General features: G+C 35.9%; 1 protein-coding gene across 8 annotated transcripts in view; it reads right to left on the bottom strand.

Annotated features, from left to right (window-relative positions):
- Positions 1-24,893, bottom strand: part of NOL4 (nucleolar protein 4) — a 394,246-nt gene that overhangs the window by 102,477 nt on the left and 266,876 nt on the right. For 5 of the 8 annotated variants that reach the window (XM_060120683.1, XM_060120684.1, XM_060120685.1 and 2 more), the window contains one exon: positions 7,908-8,087. In XM_060120683.1, coding sequence (XP_059976666.1) covers positions 7,908-8,087 — 180 coding nt within the window. Of the gene's footprint in view, positions 1-6,996; positions 7,189-7,907; positions 8,088-24,893 lie in introns of all 8 variants that reach the window. The other 3 variants (XM_060120681.1, XM_060120682.1, XM_060120687.1) reach the window with 1 other exon arrangement.

Raw genomic sequence — 24,893 nt, 5'->3', positions numbered from 1 at the left:
TGACAGTATCAAAGCCAGAATTGAGGAAGACTACTCCAGGAGCAAAGGCAGATTTATAATAAAGCCAATGAAATCCAGGCACCGGGGTTCTTCAACTGGATGGGACTACTGGAGTTACTGGATGTTGTAAGTATTCTAGTATTTCTTCTTTTTCTGAAGAAAAAGATTTGAATCTTCAAGATTTCTCTTTTTTAAAAAAAATATTATGTGTGGCTTTTTTCTAACTGCAGATATTCATCCTTCTACCTAACTTTGTGCTCATAATTTTATATTACTTTTCTTTTGGAAAAAAGGTCCCAAATTTCATAATTTTCAGGTGCAAATCCTAGTTCTTTCTCTGCTTATGAATTAGAGGGTAGTATAAGATGGAAGTACGTAGTTGAGTTAGAAGGATTATGCAAGGGTATAGGTATGAGATTTGAAAGGTTAGAACTAAAATGATACCTGATAAAGTTCAAACTTATGGGACTGATTTGGGAAAGACAGCAAAGGAAAAATAAACAGAATTTAGCCAGTGGTAGAATGCAAGTCAGGAGTATAAGGAGAGTCAAATCTCTTTCCAAGTTTATGAACACTGGTGTACATGACAACAGTGGTGCGATTGCTGGAAATAGATACGTCAAGAGGAATTTACTGTTGATTTGGTAGATGAGGTGGAAGATCAGTGGAGAGAATGGGTTATAGAGAATGCAGAGAATTCAGTGAGGATATAACAACACATTTGCCTAGCATCTGACTAGAATGTGGAATGAAATACCAAGGCTTTGTATATGACTGGGATCTACTTTGAGAGTAGAGTACTGTATACAGGAGTAGACCTCTGCAGCTGTGGAGAGGGTAATATGCGGTACATGGCCAAGCAAAGAATCTTAAGAAAAGCCCCAAATCAAGAAAAAGGTACATGAATAGAAATAGAAAATAGAATCTTAAGAAAATGGGGTGATTTATAGTTGAGGATGCAATTTTTGGATTTGGTGCAAAGGTAGTCATGTGATCTTCATAAGAACTAATTCAATATAGTGGTAAGAACCAGAGTCTGAATTTAAGGGATTTGGTGGGAGTTGGTGGTAACAGGTGTAATCTGTGAGTATAAAATATTTCATTAAACATGGCAAAGAAAGATGGATGCATTGAGTCCTCAAAGAAAGATTATAGAAGTTATGAGTTTAATTTTTTTTTGAATTTGGAGACTTTTTATAAGGCAGAAGAGAAGAAAAGGGAAAACTCAGTGAAAAGGGAAAACTGAAAATATGACCATTGGGATGGTCGAAGAAGCCATGTTCTGAAGGAGGTGAAATGACAGGGGAGCAGAAGTGAAGCGTTATCCAGAGCAATAAGACCAGGACACTTCCTCTGTAAAGGCAGCAGGGGATACTTGAAAAATTGTAGGTGATTGTGAAAAATTTTAATATAGCTTGTGCAGGCTCTTTGAGTGAAAGTAAAGACTAAGAAATATCTATGCTAATAATGGCTAGAGTGATACAGACCACTGAAACTGAGAAAGCTAAAGAACTGTGAGTGCAGATTAGCTATCAAAATTATTAAGAAAGGTATTATAGGATGTAATTAAAAAGAAATACTATGAATAAAGAACTTAGAGGATGGTATGAACATATCCTGGGGGATGGTAGATGACATTTATAAAAGAGAGGGCAAAAATTGGTACAAATAGCAGGTGGGGAATTCAAACTAATTAGCATCAATTAAGTTAACTGGTCACAAAGAGAGAAACCTGTACAGTTGTGCTCACGATGCATGAAGAATATTGTGAATAATAATGGTTGCGCAGGTATAAAGTTTTAAACCAAGATCTTGTATGAAGGGCTCAGTATATTTCCGATCAAATTTTTAGTTTAAAGAAGCACTTTAATTCATTTTTTATAATAGCTCTATTTGCTAAAGAATGAATAGTGTCACTGTAGCTTTTGCAATGCCTATGATATCTATGAAAGCTGTGAATTGAAGACAAATTCTGATCTCTCTACTTTAGTCTGCATCAGACAAGTAGAGGCAAAGGATGTTAAGTAGTCAAATTCCCTCAAAAATGTACCATTTCCTAAACATTAACCATTTATTTTCTAATGAAAGAACTGTGAAATAAGAAGGTCAGATATCAAAATTACTGAGGAGGGTATTATAGGATGTAATTAAAAAGAAATACTATGAATAAAGATCTTAGGGGCTTCCCTGGTGGTGCAGTGGTTGAGAGTCTGCCTGCTGATGCAGGGGACACGGGTTCGTGCCCCGGTCCGGGAAGATCCCACATGCCGCGGAGCGGCTGGGCCCGTGAGCCATGGCCGCTGAGCCTGCGCGTCTGGAGCCTGTGCTCCGCAACGGGAGAGGCCCCAACAGTGAGAGGCCCGCGTACCGCAAAAAAAAAAAAAAAAAAAAAAAAAACTTAGAAGGTGGTATGAAAGTATGGTGTTTCCGTAATTAGATTATTTACACATTTGTTTTTAAATTTATATCTCATTTCCCCCCAAATAGATATCAGAGTTACCAAGGAAATATGTAAGCTAAAACAAATTAAAAAACCAGATAATTGGGACCTTAGAAAGTTTTTTGGCTCTGAACTTCCTGACAGCCACAAAAGTGAACGTAGTAAGTTAATGATGAGAAAACATAAAAGCACTCTATTTCTGAAGAAGACACACATTTTTTTTCATTACATGCTAAAAGAGGGTTCCGAAATGAGATCATTTATAGTGGACATTAAGAAGCCTAGTGGACAATGTCCCTGGCAAATTTTACAAAAAATAGCATGAGGGGGCTTCCCTGGTGGCGCAGTGGTTGAGAGTTCGCCTGCCAATGCAAGGGACACGGGTTCGTGCCCCGGTCCGGGAAGATCCCACATGCCGCGTGGCTGGGCCCGTGAGCCATGGCCGCTGAGCCTGCGCGTCCGGAGCCTGTGTTCCGCCACGGGAGAGGCCACAACAGTGAGAGGCCCGCACACCGCCAAAAAAAAAAAAAAAAAAAAGCATGAGATTTAATTCTTCAAACAAATATAGTCAAATAAATAATATTAAAAAGCAAATTAATAGATAATTTTTTCAAGTGGCTGAGTTTATTGAATTCAAATATCTAGGCCACTTGATCTAACTTGATATAGTGTCAAGATATGAGATACAGCAGGAAGGATGGACAGAAAGTCTCTTAGGCTATCTCCCCCAAATATTTTCATTTGAGTTCTATAAAAATACATCTAAATATATGCAGCATGGTGAAAGAATCTCTAAACAATGCAAACTCAGAAAATAAAAAGAGAATCATATCACATAACATAAATAATACTTAGGTATGGGGTAACCTCACCTTGTTTATAAAGCTTTCTTTTTATGGCTTTATCTATTATAGGTGTTCTTGAATTTAAGATCAGGACACCTTGGAGAAATACATTTCTTTTCTGAAACAATCAACAAATATTCTTCAGAAAATTAGCTGAAGTAATTTGAGAGTCAAAGCTGCATAATAGAATCAATAATGATTTAATATATTTGTCTAAGGATTAATATAAGGGCTGCTTAACTCATTGGTTCTTAAAATCTGATGAAAACTAAGACAGTACTCTGTATCAAACTTATTGGATTTATTTTTCATAAAACATATCCTTTTATGTTCAACACTGAAGAATTTATGATTTGAGATGATTGGGAACACTGAATTAGTGAAAGTGTGTAGAAAAGTATCATAATATGGTTATTTAACTTCATGCATTATAGAGACTGTTTGGAGCAATGACATAAACATTTCGGCTACTTCAGCAATTAAGACCTTTGGGGTCTTAATAATTTCAGTGAAATAAGAATGCATAAATATATACTCTAATATTTGTATGCATTCAGGGAAGTCAATGAAAAGTACTTGTGTTGTAAATTCTTAAGGGATAGTGTAGACTAATTAAACATGAATAGACTTTGTATTAGCAGCAGAAAATTAGAGTGAATGTCAACAATGTCAAGTATAATACTAATATAAGTTGTCATAAACCACTTCTATGGGAATATCTCTTTGAATTTCTTAATCAAAGTCAGTAGGGAACACATAATTCAATATTTTGTGTTTTGCTTTACTTAAAGAGTCTGCTGGATTAGAGATCCTAAGTAACTGGATGAGCTAAGCTTGCTGAATGCCACTTTCATTTTATAATACGGAGTCCCCTATCAAATACTCCTACAATTCTACTTTACAAATATATTAAAAACTTCTCTAGGTTGCTTTGTTGACTTACTAAGTACTACAAAATAATTGGCATGTAAAGATAATCATATATTAAAAATGATACATTTTCTTCATGTCTACCTACAGCAAAAACAATATAAGAAAATATTTTTTAATGTTTCAATTTTTTAAAACCATGGATATTATCTTATTTTAAGATTTTAAATTATAAAGGCAAAAAAATATTAATGTACAATATTTAGTTGTAATTACTATCTGCCCTAGTCATGCCTTTTCCTATTTGTTGCAGGTAAGGATGAGTGTTCAAAATGATGACATGCTGCATGACAATGAAGTGATACATAAAGCCAATCAAAATTCCAAGTGTTAACTAGATGGCAAATTTAATTTTTATTCCAATAGTGCATTACTGAGCAATGTATTTTTTAAAAATGGGCTAAACTACAATATCAATTTTCATCTATGTTGTTCATTTAACATTTATTTATATTAGGCCTTATATTATTATTTAAGCACTTCACTTCCCACAACTTGTAATCTCAAAGAATCATGATGATCAGGGAACATGTTAACTTTTCTTAATTAACAAGTCAGGCATCTTTTGTATTTCTCATTACTTTGCATGATGTTATGCACATTATACATATATTGAATAAGTGAATAAAAAATGAACAAATGAAAATTATTAAATATGAAATACAATAGCATTTCTTTACAGCATTATTTCCTTCAAGATTAGTTTGTAAACCTACTTCATTTTATATTAACTTTTTGTCTTTCTCTATGCGTAGCACAAAGTTTATATCAAATAGATGTTCATATTTGGTAAATAAATATAACTAATAAAAAACCTGTGATTATCTCAAATACATCTTTGAGAAATTAAGAATTCTACATGACAATGATTTTTTTTCTTTTAAAGAATTATTAATAAATGGAAAATAAGATAAATTTTACCAAAGAAAAGAATCTCTAAATAACATTAAAAGATTTAGAAGAAATAGTAGTGCCAGATGCTGGTAAAATAAAATCATGGTATATAACATTATTATCTTTATTGTTACTGAAAGAGGAAAGTATATATTATGCATTGTGCACTGAATGAGACATACTTAGTTTCTACTGGAATTTTACAACAACTGCCAATTTGATGATGAACCGATGTCAAAGCCAGGATTCTGGGCTTTTATTCCTGGTTAGATATCCTTTCTGTCTGTCATCTTTCTCCTATTGGGTGACAATAACTTTTAAAGAATTCAATAATGGGGGAAGTAGCTGTATTTTCTTCAAGCAATCTCTCCTCTCTTATACCATACCACCTCAACTGTCATAATTTAATTTCATCAGGCACAACTATGCTATTTTATTTTAAAGTAACTTAGGTACAACAAACTCCAACTTCAATATAGTTATTCTAAGAAGTAAGCAAATTCTTAAATGTAGTGTTCTGTGATTTTATAATACAAATATTTTGGGTAGCTTTTTTTCAGACGATGGATTAAATAATATTTGGTTGATTATATTTTCAGAGTTCAGATTTATTGAGTGGTTACTATGTGTCAAAAATGACTTGTCGAGCTTTACATGACAATTTATATAATCCTGTCAGCACTATAAATTAGGAATTATTCTCATTTCCAGAGGAGGGACCTGAGCTCAGAAAGTTGAAGCACCTTGCCCGGGTCACATAGCTACAAACTGGTGGACCCAGAACTCCAGACCAAGCTCTCCAGGGACCGAGCCTTGTGTTAGTGACCATCTTGGCAGACTGCCTCTCTATAAGAAATGGTCGTTTTTCTTTTAAAAATATCAAAGATATTTTTAGAAGCCATTGTAGAAAACTAGATAATATAGGAGGTATTACTTGTTATTCATTTCATTTATATCTGGAAAACTATTTCTCCTATTGGCATACTCTGAAACCTCTCCTATAGCTATACCAACTCCTGTTCCATCACACCTAATAAATTGGAGGCACTGATCACAAGCACGAAGAGTCTTGGTATTTATGGAGCCTTCTCAAAAGTACAATGAAAATAGTTTCAGAAAATTTCTAATACATGTCCACTCAAATACATAAAACTATAAAGAAAGTTTTAAAATACATTGTAAAAACTACTTCTAGTATAACAATTCCATCAAGGTAAGATAGAATAAAGGTCAAACAACACTGTCTAATTTCCACCCATAAATATCTAACACTGGCATAATATCATCCATCTATAAAAAGCCCAGCTGAATCTAAACGCTCATGTTAACCATCCACAAGACAAGTACACAAATATACCGAGTACACAAAAGCCTTATTTTTCACATAAGGATTTTCATTCCCTGACCTTTATTTTCAAGGCCTGCTATTTGTTAACTGTTGGTATGAAAATAGTATTACTTAGATGGAGCCATCCATTTCCTTTTGTCCCAGAGAAAGCCATTCTCACAGGCCGTCTAAAGCAACCACGGGTGCTTCAGTTCAAGACTTGAATAACCTTAGATCTGCTTTAGCAGTAACAGAAAGGAAACACACAAGAATGAGATGCTGGCTCTCACTGCTGTTCACTCACATGACCCTCATTTCCTAGGACATGGTACCTAGGCTTGTGAGCACTGGTCTCACAAGGTGTGTCTTATTGAATCAACAAAGGGGATAAATACTTCAGGAAGATGAAAAGGAGAAAAAACAAACAAGCAAACAAAAACCCCTTGGACCTGACGTTATGGAAAAAATTAAAAAGACACTAAGATGAAAAAAAAAATTGTGTCATGGTTACATGTGGGATTTGGATGGAATCTAGGGCTGTGTTTTAATTCAAAACTCACCATCTCAAAACCACTTCTTTTCATCCGCCTGCAGGACTTGAGGTAAGTACGTATGCGTTTTCGGGCACGCTCTTGATACTCAGGGAATTGTCGCCTGCATGAGTCAATGATAGCCTGGATCTTTTCTTTGGGCTGCTTAGAGATTGGGACCATTCGGTCCAAGTTTTCATCTACAAACAGCCTGACAAACATCTGTTGGCAAGAGGGAGACAGAGGAGAAGGGTTTGGAGGGCTGCTCTCTGCTGTTCCTAGCTTCCTGTCTTGATTACTGATAGGAAAATAGTCTTGTCTGGTTTATGCACTGGAGAACTTTGCAATGGAAAGCCAGAAATTTTAAGCAAACACCCTTTACAGACTTTCTAAATGGTTGGGTTAAAAAACAGAGAGAGAAAGAGAGAGAGAAAGGCAGACAGACAGACAGACAGAAAGTATAGACTATTGCGTAGAAAAAAATCAAGAAATAACAGTAGACTGTGACGATTGAGCACCCCATAAAATTCTCTATTAATAATGTGACTGTTTACATTGCTACACTGCACAGTATACTAATCTCCGAAAACAAACAATTGACTCTTTTTTCATGCATAATTAGATAAGCTGGGAAAGCAAAGAAAATAACGGATGACGGGCAGACGCTTCCGAGGGATAAGCTGAGGCTCCCTTCATCCGCTAGGTAAACATGCATACTCACACAGCACAAGTGCAGTTTTCAGCTCACGTTTGGCTTTAAAATTCTAAACAAAACACAGCCATTCTGGTGTCTGGTTGGCTAAGAGTGTTTCATGTACTTTTTAAATCCTTCTGTAAATTAAACAAACATGTCTCTAAAGTAGCCACAGTTACCAACAAGCAACAACATGAAAGTGAAGTGGTAAAAAACTCAGCCATAATGGTAGGGTGGCAGGACTCACATTAAAAGCTTTCAGACGCTCGGCCTCAACGCCATCTGTCTCGTTAACTTTCTCAGAATCTTCGTGGTCATCGTGGTCATCTTCATCCTCATCTCCCCTGTTTAGGGACAGGTCCTCAGCACCTCGGTCTACACTCTCATTTTTGCCCGAGTCGTAGCTTGAATAGCTATGTGCAGGGGACTGAAAAGAAAATGGGAAATTGCTGCTTTGAAATTCCTTGCACAAGCTTATAAATTTTGTTTTATTTTTAATGTCAATCATTTCTCAAAAATCTGGTTTAAATAAGTTGATAATTCTAGAGCTGTGGCTATTTTAATTTAAATCAAAATTAGCTTAAATGAAATCAAATTAAAAATTCATTTTCTCAGTCACATTTCAAGTGCTTAATAGCCACAGAGTACATTTCTATAACTGCAGAAAGATTTATTGAATGTAGCTTTTTGAGAGCAATTACTGTTTCCATTCAATATACATATTCCAAAAAAAACCCAACCTGTACTCAGTTTTATAAAAGAATCACTGAATCACATATTCTTTGAACTAGAAATGACCTCAGAGCTTAGTCAGTCTAACTGCATTAGTATTCTTGAAACAGATAAGGAAACTGAGGGGTAGGTATATTTAATTGATTTGCCCAACAAGGACTATAGAAAATACTGATACTAGGACTGCTAGGAAAACATGCTTTAAAATCAGTTTATAATTTGTCTATGAGTCGAAAGATGGCATCTGATTTTGGTTTAGAAAAAAGCAACTAGGTTTCCTCCTAGCCATTTGTTAAGCTTAGTGCTTTGTAATGTACAAGAGAAGATGAATGCCAACCAAGACAATTTTCACAAACGTTGGTAATTGTGGCCAAGACCAACCATTGGTCCTGCTGTGGTAGCTTTTACTTGTTTGTTAGCCCAGCACCTGTTCCTTTCAGAATCAGCCCCTGCTTTGCCAGGTCAAAGTGCCAATGCTATGGGCAACAACCTCCTCTCCCCTAGGCATGAGTGCCTTGACTTCACCTCCAAGTGAAGAAAGTGTGCCTGTAACTAAAATCAAGTTGAATCCAGCAGAGCTAAGCGGAATAGAAATAGACCTGATAACATCATTTGAGCATCTAGATTCAACTGTGCCTGAAATTAAATTAACCCATGGACCTTTCAGCTGTGTGATACTATATCCTCTCCATCTCCCCACTTCATATTTTTGCTTAAATCTGAATTTAGATCATTTGCAATGGAGCCTGGACTAGTACAGAAATCAATCATTACAAGGTCAAATTAATAACCCAAATTTCACATATGATGACTTAGATACCCAGGTGGCCCCAGCTAAATAGAAAACAATTCTGTAAACAAGAGCAGCTATCTTCAAATCTATCAACATAGTCTAATGCTTTTGAAAGCATTTAAAATGGGAAATTTTAAATCATCAGCATTCAAAAATGCCTCCATACAATGATAACATATGTGTTGCATGCTTTGAGGATTGCACTAATATATTATTACTACATAGTCAGAGGGGGGATAACAAAACTAGAATAGGTCACTGACATTAAAAGTGAAAAAAAGGCATATTTTTATAGTTCAGATCATTAACAAGGTGGAATTACCTAATCAAATATAAGGCAAATATTCCGTAAGTTTGAAAAATATACTATATATGCTTTTTAAATGGCATGTGCAATATTTTAAAGTGTTATAATACACTTATCTGGATGCAAATATGCTGGGCTAATCTATTCTTTTTAGATATGATGTGAGACACAGGAGCCAGCCATCTGCTACTAACAGTACCACTATGGAACCACAAAGGATTTATGGTCCTAGTCACTCAAGGTAAAGAAAACCCATTACAGATCTGAGAATATTCAGGATCTAAATCTAGAGCATAATCAAAGTTTTTTCTTCTATGATATAAACTGAAAGTTTTGTAACACTGAATTATGTTTCTCAGATGGAGTGTCATTTCTCACCTATCTCACTGTTGAAGAACTAACTAGCTTTCCAGGTCAATCAGATTAAGTTCAATTTCCACAAAGATTCCCACTTCTACCTCAGTCAACTTCAATCTTTCCCTCCACTGTGAACTCTTAATAGCCAATGGCACTGGACACAGAATTAAACACCACAGCTGCTCTCTACTTTTTTTTTCATGTTAATATGCATTTTCCTTCAAGCTAGACTGAGATAGGAATCAACATATAGTCTTCCACCTTTACCTTCACAGCATCTAAGAAAGGTTCTCTACAGAGTTGGCACTTCAGACTGTAGTTTTCCTTTTACTACAAAGGCTTTGGTCTTAAAATATTGGGGAGTGAAGATAAGCCACAGACTGAAAGAAAATCTTTGCAAAAGACACATCTGTAAAAGGACAGTTATCCCAAACCTACAAAGAACACTGAAGCTCAACAACAAGAAAACAACCTGATTAAAATATGGGCCAGAGACCTTAAGAGACAGCTCACCTAAGGAGATATACAGATGGCAAACAGGCATATGAAAATATGCTCCACATCGTATATCATTGGGGAAATGCAAATTAAAGCAACAGTATCACTACACACTTATTAAAATGGTCAAAATCTGGAACACTGACAACACTAAATGCTGGAGAGAATGTGAAGCAACAGAAACCCTCATGCGTTGCTGGTAGGATGCAAAACAGTACTGCCACTTTGGAAGATAGTCTTGCTTTTTCTTCCGAAACTAAACATATTCATCGTATGATCCAGCAATTGTGCTCCTTGGTATTTACCCAAGGAATTAAAATTTTATCTCTGCACAAAACCTGCACATTAATGTTCCTAGCAGCTTTATTCATAATTGCCAAAACCTGGAACCAAGACGTGCTTCAGTAGGTGAATGGGTAAATAAACTGTGGTTGACCAGATAATGGAATAATATTTAATACTAAAAGAAATGAGCTATCAAGCCATGAAAAGACACAGAAGAACCTTAAATACAAGTTACTAAGTGAAAGAAGCCAATGGAAAAGACTATATATTGTATGTTTTCAACTATGTGACATTCTAGAAAAGGCAAAACTAGGCGCAGTAAAAAGATCAGTGGTTGCCAGGGTTTAGGGGGTGGGGAGAGATGAATAGATGGAGCACAGAAGATTTTTAGGGCGATGAAAATACTATGTATGATACTATAGTGGTGCATACATGTCATTAAACATTTGTACAAATCCGTAAATGTACAATACCATGAGTGAAACAATATAAACTATGGACTTTGGGTAATTATAATTCATCAGTTTAGGTTCATCAATTGTAACATGTGTCAATTGTAACATGTGTACCACTCTGGTCAGTGATGCTGATAACAGAGAAACTAGGCATGTGTAAAGGGAAGTGGGAATATGGGAAATCCCTGTACCTTCCTCTCAATTTTGCTGTGAATCTATAACTGTTTTAAAAATAGTCCTTTTTAGGGCTTCCCTGGTGGAGCAGTGGTTGAGAATCTGCCTGCTAAGGCAGGGGACACAGGTTCGAGCCCTGGTCTGGGAGGATCCCACATGCTGTGGAGCAACTAGGCCCGTGAGCCACAACTACTGAGCCTGCGCGTCTGGAGCCTGTGCTCCGCAACAAGAGAGGCCGCGACAGTGAAAGGCCCATGCACCACGATGAAGAGTGACCCCCGCTTGCCACAACTAGAGAAAGCCCTCGCACAGAAACTAAGACCCAACACAGCAAAAATAAATAAATAAAGTAGTAAAACAAAAGACTAGTCTTTGCCAAAGAATGATGGAAGTTAAAAAAAAAATAGTCCTCTTTAACAAATGGGGGAATATGGGTATTAGGGTGATAATATAGAATCAGACAATAATAATTACTAGAGGCCTCCTAATAACCCACATAACATATGGCAGTCATTGCCTCATAAACCTGTGCCACCTCAATAAAACTTTGGATGATCATACCCTAAACAAGCCTCCCCTTGAGGAACAATTATTTTCATATTCCATGTGTAAATCCAAAATATCCAAATTAGATCTTAAAAAATACAAAGATAAAGAATCACAACTTATGCCCTATGGAAAATATATACCTGCCTATCCTCAAAACACAGGTGTTGGTTTATGTGGACAAGATTAGATTTTTGTCTTAGTTATATACTCCACTCATTCCTCTTGAGATAACATGCGACCGTCCTTAGCAAAGACCTTCTTGGAAATATATTGGCATTTTCCTTTTCCCACATTTCACACCTGAACAGAACTGCCAGCTCCAGACCTAGAAAAATTCTCACAGATAGGAAGCTTAACTTTACTTTGAAAGAAAGTGTGCTTACTCTGTGGTCAGAGAATTTCACCTCTTTGGTTAAATCTATTCATAATTATTTTATTCTTTTTGATGCAATTGTAAATGGGATTGTTTTCTTAATTTCTCTTTCTGGTAGTTCATTATTAATGCGTAGAAATGCAACAGATTTCTATATATTGATTTTGTATCCTGCAACTTCACTGAATTCAGCAAGTTATTTTTTAAAATATCAGTTATTCATTACTGAATCTACTGGGCATTCTTAACATCATTAAAAGTGTGATTACCAGACACTGTGTGCCATCTGATGTGATGCAAAATGATGCAAAACGAAGCATACAGCATAACTTAAGAAGCAAGCGCATGAAAAAAAGAAAAAAGACTTTGAATTGAATCAAACCTAAGTCTAGAAACAGTGGTTCTCAAAGTGTGCCTGTTAGATCAGAAGTAACTGCATCTCCTGGGAACTTATTAGAGATGCAAATTATTGACCTCCATCCCAGATCACCTGAATCAGACACTTTGGGGCTGGGCCCAAAATCTGTGTTTTAACACAGCAGTCCCCAACCTTTTTGGCACCAGGGACCGGTTTCATGGAAGACAATTTTTCCACGGACACTGGGGTCGGGGAGGGGATGGTTCAGGCAGTAATTCGAATGATGGGGAGCAATGGGGAGCGGCAGATGAAGCTTCACTTGCTTGCCCGCTGCTCACCTCCTGCTGTGTGGCCAGTTCCTAACAGGCTGTGGACTGGTACTGGTATCTGGCCCGGGTGTTGGGGACCCCTGTTTTAACTTACCTTCCAGGGGAATTCTGATGCAGCTCAAGTTTGAGAACCACTATTCTGAAGCTAACTTCCATTTATAGGAAATAAGGCAGATAAAATAACAAGTTAAAAGACACAAGAGAAAGCAGACAGACAAATCCAAACTATGAGACATCGTGCAGGACAATTGACTTTGGTTCAGCAATATGTTAATGACACAGAAAAAAACCGTGATATATGAGAAGAGATTTAAAAGGTTTAATAAAATGAAATGTGTTGACTTTGTATCGTGATCCAAATAAACCCAATGCAAAAGATAATTTTGAGAAAATTGGGAAGATGTGACTATGGATGAGGTTATTAGGTAAAAACATTGAATACTTTTTTACGTATTAGATTAGATGTAATAACCTAACATTTGGTTAAGTAAATGTTTATGTAAGAAAATGTCCACATTTGTTAGAGGCAGAAATTGAGGAATGAAGGGATGAAATGATGTGGATATCTGGGATTTACTTTTAAATACTGCAGGAAAGAAAAGGAAAAAAGTGGAAAATAAAAAAAATGTGGAAAGTCTTAACCACTGTTGAATTTGGGTGATGGGTATTAGTAGTTCTATGTATTATATTCTCTATTTTTAAATGACTTTAAACTTTCAAAATGAATTTTAAGATGTATAAATTTTGTAATTAGTTGTGGGGTGTTTTTTTTTTTTTTTGCAGTACGCGGGCCTCTCACTGTTGTGGCCTCTCCCGTTGTGGAGCACAGGCCCCGGACGCGCAGGCTCAGTGGCCACAGCTCACAGGCCCAGCTGCTCCGCGGCATGTGGGATCTTCCCGGACCGGGACATGAACCCGTGTCCCCTGCATCAGCAGGTGGACTCTCAACCACTGCGCCACCAGGGAAGCCCTGTAATTAGTTTTATATCTCCTCCATTTTGAATATTTTTACATGACAGTCATTTATTCAAAAACATTTAAAGAAGCACTACTTAATACTTAGAGCATTGTTCTAGGCTCATAGGATTGAATGGATCCAAATTTTTTGAGGTCTGAAAGTTATAAAGTTTGGAGAGGCGGTGCATTTGAAAAATTAGTTAGAAAAGTGAATATTTAATTAAAATGAGAAAAACCACAGTAAATTAAAAGATTCTAAAAAGCTTATAAATGCTACAACCATCACAAAATGTAGAAAAATAATATTTTAAAAATTAAATAACGCCTTGGCCCATCTCTATAATACTGTTTCCTTTCCACATTTCTTGGCTGCATGCTCTTTGATTACTTCTTCATATGACAATGATTTTGTATTATCATATTCTATAAAGAGAATAGAAAAATAATTCAGTCTTTACTTCAGCATATCTGATGGAAATGTCTTTTATTGTTGATAGTTTCGAAACTTTCCTTTGCTCTTCAAATTAAATATTGCTAATATCATGCAAATTGTTACACTGTTTTCAGTTGGGGAAACCTTAATCAAGTTCCTTTAATATTTAGGGCATCTTAAGTTTTCTTGGGAAGTGACTGATGTCTTCATTAAAGTGACATTTATGAGTTTTATGTTTTCTTCATTGATATCAGTATCTTTTGTCAAATCCAATGTGAAATTTAAATCTTCTTCCAACTTGTTAATATAATTAATTTCTCTTCATTAAGTGTATTTTCCTTCCTCCCAAGGAAATACTGTCTTTAGTAAGACCTGGACATTTTCATTACAAGTCACTTACTAGTCAGTGTCAAAATGTTGATCGATTTCACTTCTTATTTTTGTTGATTTTTTTTACACCCCATTACTATTTTTTTAAATGTCTTTATTGGAGTATAACTGCTTTACAATGGTGTGTTAGTTTCTGCTTTATAGCAAAGTGAATCAATATAAAGACAACAAAGCCTTTATATATTTCAAATTAAGGGTCTGTAATTTCTCACATATTTTATTCAAAAGGTCCAAAAGATCTTTCCACATGGCAATTGAAAGGTCATAATTCCACTGTGTGAAGTGTACATAACATATCTCTGTATTATTACTTATGCATGTGAATTTGCAATTACACATTTGTATAACCAAGGATTGGTATTTGTTATTTTGTTTACTGGCTTACCATTATGTATATGATTTCCCAAGATTGAGATTAATTCTTCATAAGCAGTTTTGGATAAATAAGTCACATTTGATACTTCATTTTGACATTTTCCAAGTGTTTGTCCAAAAATTAATAATTACTTTGGAGATTCTCATGAAATTTTAGTTATATGAAAGTCACTCCATTTCATAACATCTGAAAGGAAATCTCTCTCACTTAATAATTTAAAAAAACATAGCTACCTTTTTGGCGCTTCAAAATGATATTAAACCTTTTTTTCAAGCTTGTTCTTCAAGGTATTAGTTGGCTAGCAGGTGGTTCTCTCATTTGGCATGCATCAGAATCACCCAAAGGATCTTTTCAAATATAGAGCACTGGACCCCATTCAGTAGGTCTGGAGTGGGGCCCAAGAATTTTGATTTCTAACAACTGCCCAGGTGATGCAGATGCTGCTAGTCTTCATCCATTTGAGCTGCTATAACAAAAATACTACAGATTGGGTGGCTTAAACAAAAACACTTATTTCTCACAGTTCTGGAGGCTGGGAAGTCCAAGATCAAGCAGCCATCAGATCTGATGACTGATGAGAACCTGATTCCTGGTTCACAGGTTACAAAATTTGTCAACAAGAAAAATAAGATTATGGTTAACTGTTTAATGTCTAATCAAAGCATAATTGTCAAAAAATTTTAAATAAATGCAAATAATATTATACTATTAAACTAAATAATGGATATTCATTAAATATCTAAATCATTTCCAATTAAGATAATATACTGAAACATTAAATGCTAAACATAAGTCTATCTACTTTTGGTTTTTAAATTTTTACAGAGAGACAAAAAATACTTGGGTTTATTAACAAAATGGCCTGTCACATTAAAAATTGTACTATAGGGCTTCCCTGGTGGCGCAGTTGTTGAGAGTCTGCCTGCCAATGCAGGGGACACGGGTTCGTGCCCCCGTCCGGGAAGATCCCACATGCCGCGGAGCGGCTGGGCCCGTGAGCCATGGCCGCTGAGCCTGCACGTCCAGAACCGGCGCTCCACTAACGGGAGAGGCCACAACAGTGAGAGGCCCACGTACCGCAAAAAAAAAAAAAAAAAAAAAATTGTACTATAAAAACATATCTCTAAAAACTGTAAGTTTTTATAATTATGTATTAATAAATTTGGTAACCCACAATGTAATGCTAATATATAATAGTTCACAATTGCCTACTACCTAGTTTTCACTGGAAAATAAAGATTACTAATAGTAAAAAGTTTATTGTGCACACACCAAAAAGACAGTTCTTGAACTGAGAACACTCAAACTAAAACATGGAATGAGGCTCAGGGGGATATTGTTACAAGGCATCTTATATAGTAGGGAGGCCGTGATTATTTATTCTTCACAGTGGTTATAATATTAGAATTTTCCTTTTTGAAGAATATTTTTTGGGCCACACCACACGACATGTGGGATCTTAGTTGCCCAACCAGGGATCAAACATGTGCCCCCTGCGGTAGAAGCACGGAGTTCTAACCACTGGATTGCCAGGGAAGTCCCTAGAATTTTCTTAAATGATAATGGTAGGGAATCAGTTAATTGTTACCTCATTTCAATTTTGGGTAACAGTTTAAGTTTTGCTTATGGTTTTTCAGAGACACAAGTAAGAAATGACCCAGGTCAAGTCAGTCTCGCAAAATAAGCTAAATTAAGTTTTGCTTGTATGACTAAAGTGGTCTTGTCTGCTCAGGAAATTTTCAAGGTTGGTTCCATTTTATTTTATTTTTTTATATTAATGAGATAGTGTGCATTCTCTTTTTATAATTTATCTTTGAAATCTAGCATGTTTTACACTTACAGTCCATCTCAGACTAGTCATATTTCAAGTGTTCAATAGCCACATATTCTACATTTGTATATATTGTAAAATGATCACCAAACACTACCAACTACAGAGGAACTATTTTCATAAGACACAGAATCCTTGTTTCCTAGGCAGGTTACATTAAAGGTAAAGATAAACCTTTTATAATCTTTTATTAAAAGCAGACCAATAATCTAAGAATTTTTGTGCTTTTTAACAGACAGAAAATTAAATCCTAGTTTTGAACTCTTTTTAAAAACACTTATAAATAAACCTATTCAATTTTAGCCAGCTTTGAACTCACACATAAAACTTCTTTTCTACAAATTTCTGTACCTTTCTATATCCATTCAGCTTTTGTCCTATCATTTTTTTTTTTTTGCTTTCTTATTCTGCAACAATCATTTTAGTTAGGAAAAACTTACTTTTTGTCCCTTACCAAAACAAAAAAGCAAAAAAATCCCAAAACCCAATAAACAACAACAACAAAAAACCCACCAAAAACCCAAAACCAAGCAAAAAAATGGCCTTCATACCTTACCTTATCCAAAAAACACATTCTATCTTCCTTACTTCCTTTTCATATACAGTTGTTTTCTTTTACCCTTATTATTACTATTAGTTTTATTTTACATATTGATTATAAATTTTAATTACTAGTACCACTGTTACATGGTGAGTCAGAAGTAGAAAAGGCAGTGATCTCTCTTGCTATTCTAAACATAAAACTTTTTATTCTGATGAATATAATTTAATTTATTCATGATAGGAAGTCATCTATAAGAAGCAATTTTTCTGAGGATGGAGGGTCTTAGAAACATGCATTGAAATCATACTGAGAGATTAAACACTAAACAGATAACAAATTATCTTAGGTATTAACGCACATTTCCAAGCACAAAATCTGAAGGAGTGAGGGTAGGGAAGAGAGTATAAGCCATCATTCTAAAATGGGTTTGGAACAACTGATTCTCATATTTTTTTCCTGGAACATGTGCCTACGGTGCCAATCATTACTGAAGTTTCTCTAATAGAAAAAATAATTGCACCATCACTCTGCTTATTCCACTTAGAAAGAGAAGCTGTAAGTCAAAAGTAGCACATTTTATTTGAAGTTACTATATACTTCAATGTGAAGGAATTGCTCCTGAGAGAATATGATATGTATTTTAACCAATTTGTCAAGGTTTTTATTTTTATTTACAAATGATGACAGAAATATGTGCTAGGAATGACATTTCAGGTTTCTTTCAACCTGAAGCTTAAATGATTATACCACTTTTAAGAGGAAGAATCCAACAAACTGTATGTTCTTGAAGCTTCTAGAGATAGATGTCAGGGATACTGCTTTTCTCTTTCATTACAAGGTGAGAATATAATCACATTACAGAAGTCTTTTGACCTGATAAGTAAAGATATGAATCCCTGATTTAACTCTTCTTTTAAAGGTTCAAACACAACTACTTAAATTATTAACCTATCACCCTAAAGGAGAAATCCCCAAAGGGCAAAATTTATCTTCCAATATCCCACTTCAGTCCTACAATTAAAATAACAAAAGGTAAATGTAGGTATCATATCTCAGAACATCTAATGTAAATAATAATTAGATTTTGTTAGGTACTTTTAAAAAAATGAACAATGTTATATATGCTATTAATGTATTTTCCCCCAAACCCTAAATTTACTGTAATACTATCTCATATGTCTTTAGAAGAACATATTTTTTCTTCTCAGAGTTCAAATTTAGGTGAAAGTGAGCCTTGGAAGTGAACTGAACTCCCAATCATTAATACTATCACCGACAATTCAAATGATTATAATACTGTAGTGGTTTTAAGGCACTATTACTGTTTTTATTTACAAGGGAGTGGGGTTATATAAATATTTTCACAATATTTGGTAATAATTTCACCATCCTAGGCTTTAGACAATAAAAAAACAATTGATATGACAAAATTGCCAAGCCTGATATCTATTTTAAAATCCTTTTAACTTGCATATTAAATATTTAATCTTGTTTCATTTGTCTTAGTTTAAAAATAAGTATTAGTAGTAAGTGACAGCAATATCATCATCAATAATAGCAATGATAATAATAACCACATGTGGTTAGTGGCTGCTATATTAGATAACACAGACCTTTACTGATGACCTTAAGAGAAACGTGAGTCTTTGTCTAGGGGAGAAACTCTAAATAAGATATGATTCTGTCAGAGCATCCCAGAAATCTTAGCACTGAGGACAAAATTCATTTGAATTCTTGGAATTATATGTCAGGTTTAGATCTGTTCATAGCAGTAGACTTCACTGAATGTTATCCAAATCCATATATATATGTATGTATATATAACATATATAAACATATATACTTCAATTATATCTATATATTTCAATTATTTATATAATTTTCAGATCTTACAGGAATATGAGACTGTTTTCCTTTGATATTTACTTCTGAAGGGAGGTGTCTGGGAAATGGCCAACTACAGAACAACAATATGTAATGCACATGAACTTTTACATTACAAATGTAAAATCTGAAAAGTGAGACTCAAATAGACATCATAGCATGTTTGTTCTTAGGTCGCTGGGACAAAATTAAAAACAAAATCAACCCTGCATTCCCTGTTGCATGTAAAATCATTAGAAGAAGAGGGCAAGAAGACCATGATAATTAGTAAATGAGAGTATTATTTATCAGTTATCTTATCAACATCTCAGGTTTATTCATGCTTAAACAACATACCAGATACAACCTTATCCTTTAAAATTGTAAATGAAATTATCTGTACACCTATTTAACCCATCCATTAAATGCCCTAACCATATTATCTGACTCCATGTCTACTTAATTATACAATAATATACTACCTATTAAAAAAGTCTTGAATTATGAGATTAAAAATTATTATTTACATGTTTGTAATCTTTTATTTAAAAGCCTTGGTCCTAGATATGTTTGGAACTTAGAATTTGTTTGGATTTAGATAGAGCATGCAGAGCATAAACTACATAGTTTGAAATATCTCAGAAGCACACTATAACATATATTAATGTTTCTCCACAAAATCATATGAATATGTATACTAAATTAGATAAACAAAGACCATAAATAGCTTCATGTCAATTCACATCAGATTTTGCCAAAAATGAGTGTGCCACAAATTTATGTTAAAAAACTTTATTTCTGAGAGCCCTTTGGTTTTTGAATTGTGGAAAAGGAACTGTGGGTTCATAATATAATGAAATCTTAAGTGTTTAAACTAGATACTATTTCTAAGCTGCCTGTTCATGAAACAGCTTTAATAAATTATAATTATTTAAATACCTCAAAAACCAGACCCAAACATGGCAGGGATGTTGGCATTATAAGACTATTAATTTAAAACAACTATGATTAATATGCGAAGGACTCTAATGGAAAAAGTAGATAACATGCAAGAAGAGATCAATAACATAAGCAGAGAGGTGATTTCCAAGAAAGAATATAAAACAGAAGTGATAGACCAGAGGACCTTCAAGACGGCGGAGGAGTAAGACGTAACGATCACCTGCCTCCCCACAAATATATCAAAACTACACCTATGTGTGGAACAGCTCCTAGAAAACACCTACTGAATGCTGGCAGAAGACCTCAGACTTCCCAAAAGGCAAGAAACTCCCCACGTACCTGGGTATAGCAAAAGAAAAAAGAAAAAACAGACAAAAGAATAGGGACGGAACCTGCACCTCTGGGAGGGAGCTGTGAAGGAGGAAAAGTTTCAATACACTAGGAAGCCCCTTCATTGGATGAGATGGGGCAGGGGGAAGCTTCAGCGCCACAGAGGAGGCACAGCAACAGGCGTGCAGAGGGCAAAGTGGAGAGATTCCCGCACAGAGGATCCCTGTTGACCATCACTCACCGGCCTGAGAGGCTTGTCTGCTCACCAGCTGGGCGGTGGGGTTGGGGCTTCAAACGTCAGATCCCAGGGAGAGAACTGGGGTTGGCTGCATGAACACAGCCTGAAGGGGCTAGTGCACCACAGCTAGCCGGGAGGGAATCCAGGAAAAGGTCTGGAACTGCCTAAGATCAAGAGACCATTGTTTCAGGGTGCACGAGGAGAGGAGATTCACAGCACTCCCTAAACGAGCTTCAGAGATGGGTGCGAGCCGCAGCTATCAGCACAGACACCAGAGTCTGACATGAAATGCTAACACTGCTGCTGCAGCCATCAAAAATCCTGTGCATAAGCATAGGTCACTATCCACACCTCTGCTCCTGGGAGCCTGTGCAGCACACCACTGCCAGGATCCCGTGATCCAGGGACAACTTCCCCGGGAGAACACATGGTGTGCCTCAGGCTGTTGCAACGTCACTCAAGCCTCTGCCACCGCAGGCTCACCCTGCATTCCGTACCCCTCCCTCCCCCCTGGCCTGAATGAGCCAGAGCCCCCTAATCAGCCACTCCATTAACCACCTCCTGTCTGAGCGACGAACAGATGTCAGAGGGAGACCTACATGCAGAGGCAGGACCAAATCCAAAGCTGAACCCCAGGAGCTGTGAGAACAAAGAAGAGAAAGGGAAACTTCTCCCAGCAGCCTCAGGAGCAGCCGATTGAATCTCCACAATCAACCTGATGTATGCTGCATCTGTGGAATACCTGAATAGATGATGTACCATCCTAAAATTGAGGCAGTGGACTTTGGGAGCAAATGTAGACTTTGGGTTTGATGTATGCAACTGACTAGTTTCTGATTTATATGTTTATCTTAGTTTAGTTTTTAGCGCTTGTTATCACTGGTGGATTTGTTTATTGGTTTGGTTGCTCTCTTCTTTTTTTTACTTTAATATTTTTTTAAAAAAATTATTTTAATAACTTTCTTTTCTTTTCTTTCTTCCTTCCCTTTTTTATCCACCCTTTTCTTCTGAGCCGTGTGGCTGACAGGGTCTTGGTACTCTGGCTGGGTGTCAGGCCAGAGCCTCTGAGGTGGGAGAGTCGAGTTCAGGACATTGGATCACCAGAGACCTCCTGGCTTCACATAATACCAATCAGCTAGAAGTCCTCCAGAGATCTCTAACTCAATGCTAAGACCCAGATCCACTCAACAACCAGCAAGCTCCAGTACTGTACACCCTACACCAATCAACTAGCAAGACAGGAACACAACACCATCCATTAGCAGAGAGCCTGCCTAAAATCAAACTAAGTTCACAGATACCCCAAAACACACCACTGGACACAGTCCTGCCCAGCAGAAAGACAAGATCCAGCCTCATCCACCAGAACAGAGGCATCAGTCCCCTCCACCAGGAAGCCTACAAAACCCACTAAACCAACCTTACCCACTGGTGGCAGCCACCAAAAACAATGGGACCTATGAACATGCAGACTGTGAAAACGAGACCCCAAACACAGTAAGTTAAGAAAATAAGAAGACAGAGAAATTACACAGCAAATGAAGGAGCAAGGTAAAAACCACCAGGCCAAACATATGAAGAGGAAATAGGCAGTCTACCTGAAAAAGAATTCAGAATAATGATAGTAAACATGATCCAAAATATTGGAGACAGAATGGAGAAAATAAAAGAAACATTTAACAAGGACCTAGAAGAACTAAAGAGCAAACAAACAATGATAAACAACACAATAAATGAAATTAAAATTCTCTAGAAGGAATCAATAGCAGAATAACTGAGGCAGAAAAAAAGATAAGTGACCTGGAAGATAAAATAGTGGAAATAACTACCACAGTGCAGAATAAAGAAAAAAGAATGAAAAGAATTGAGGACAGTCTCAGAGACATCTGGAACAACATTAAACACACCAATATTCGAATTATAGGGGTCTCAGAAGAAGAAGAGAAAAAGAAAGGGACTGAGAAAATATTTGAAGAGATTATAGTTGAAAACTTCCCACTATTCATCTCTTATTAAAATAAAGTACAGTGTGTGTGTGTGAGGAAAAAAAAAAAAAGAAAAGAAAACTTCCCTAATATGGGGAAGGAAATAGTCAATGAAGTCCACAAAGTGCAGAGAGTCCCACACAGGATAAATCCAAGGAGAAGCAAGCCAAGACACATAAACCAAACTATCAAAAATTAAATACAAAGAAAAAATATTAAAAGCAGCAAGGGAAAAGCAACAAGTAACATACAAGGGAATCCCCATAAGGTTAATAGCTGATCTTTCAGCAGAAACTCTGCAAGCCAGAAGGGTGTGGCAGAACATATTTAAGGTGATGAAAGGGAAAAACCTACAACCAAGATTACTCTAACCAGCCAGAATCTCATTCAGACTCGACAGAGAAATTAAAACCATTACAGACAAGCAGAGGCTAAGAGGATTCAGCAGCACCAAACCAGCTTTACAACAAATGCTAAAGGAACTTCTCTAGGCAGGAAACACAACAGAAGGAAAAGACCTACAAAAACAAATCCAAAACAATTAAGAAAATGGGAATAGGAACATACATATCGATAATTACCTTAAATGTAAATGGATTAAATGCTCCAACCAAAAGACATAGACTGGCTGAATGGATACAAAAAAAAGACCCATATATATGCTGTCCACAGGAGACCCACTTCAGACCTAGGGACACATACAGACTTGAAAGTGAGGGGCTGGAAAAAGATATTCCATGCAAATGGAAATCAAAAGAAAGCTGGAGTAGCAATTCTCATATCAGTCAAAATAGACTTTAAAATAAAGACTATTATAAGAGTCAAAGAAGGACACTACATAATGATCAAGGGATCAGTCCAAGAAGAAGATATAAGAAGTGTAAATATTTATGCACCCAACATAGAAGCACCTCAACACATAAGGCAAATGCCAACAGCCATAAAAAGGGAAATCGAAAATAACACAATCATAGTAGGGGACTTCAACACTCCACTTTCAGCAATGGACAGATCATCCAAACTGAAAATAAATAAGGAAACACAAGCTTTAAATGATACATCAAACAAGATAGACTTGATATTTATAGGACATTCCATGCAAAAACAACAGAATACATTTTCTTCTCAAGCGCTCATGGAACATTCTCCAGGATAGGTCATATTTTGGGTCACAAATCAAGCTTGGTAAAGTTAAGAAAATTGAAATCATATAAAGTGTCTTTTCTAACCACAATGCTATGAGACTAGCTATCAAATACAGGAAAAAAAAAAACTGTAAAAAATACAAACACATGGAAGCTAAAAAATGCACTACTAAATAGCCAAGAGACCACTGAAGAAATCAAAGAGGAAATAAAAAAGTACCTAGTAACAAATGACAATGAAAACACAATGGCCCCAAATCTATGTGATACAGCAAAAGCAGTTCTAAGAGGGAAATTTATAGCAATACAAGCCTACCCCAAGAAACAAGAAAAATCTCAAATCAACAACCTAACCTTACACCTCAAGCAATTAGAGAAAGAAGAACAAAAAATCCCCAAAGTTATCAGAAGGAAAGATATCATAAAGACCAGATCACAAATAAATGAAAAAGAAATGAAGGAAATGATAGCAAAGATCAATTAAACTACAAGCTGGTTCTTTGAGAAGATAAACAAATTGATAAACCATTAGCCAGACTCATCAAGGAAAAAAAAAAGGGGAGAAGATTCAAATCAACAGAATTAGAAATGAAAAAGGAGACGTAACAACTGACACTGCTGAAACACAAAGGATCATGAGAGATTACTACAAACAACTATATGCCACTAAAATGGACAACTGGAAGTAATGAACGAATTCTTTGAAAAGCAAAATGTTCTAAGACCAAATCAGGAAGAAATAGAAAATATAAACACACCAATCACAAACACTAAAATTGAAACTGTGATAAAAAATCTTCTGAGAAACAAAAGCACAGGACCAGATGGTTTCACAGTCAAATGCTATCGATCATTTAGAGAATAGCTAAAACCTATCCTTCTCAAACTCTTCCAATATATAACAGAGGAAGGAACACTCCCAAATTCATTCTATGAGGCCACCATCACCCTGATACCAAAACCAGAAAAAAGTGTCACAGAACAAGAAA

The sequence above is a fragment of the Lagenorhynchus albirostris genome, chromosome 14 (assembly GCF_949774975.1).
Source record: "Lagenorhynchus albirostris chromosome 14, mLagAlb1.1, whole genome shotgun sequence".
Lineage (NCBI taxonomy): Eukaryota > Metazoa > Chordata > Mammalia > Artiodactyla > Delphinidae > Lagenorhynchus > Lagenorhynchus albirostris.
Note: the sequence above shows the minus strand (reverse complement) of the source record. Positions and strands in the feature narration are given on the sequence as shown.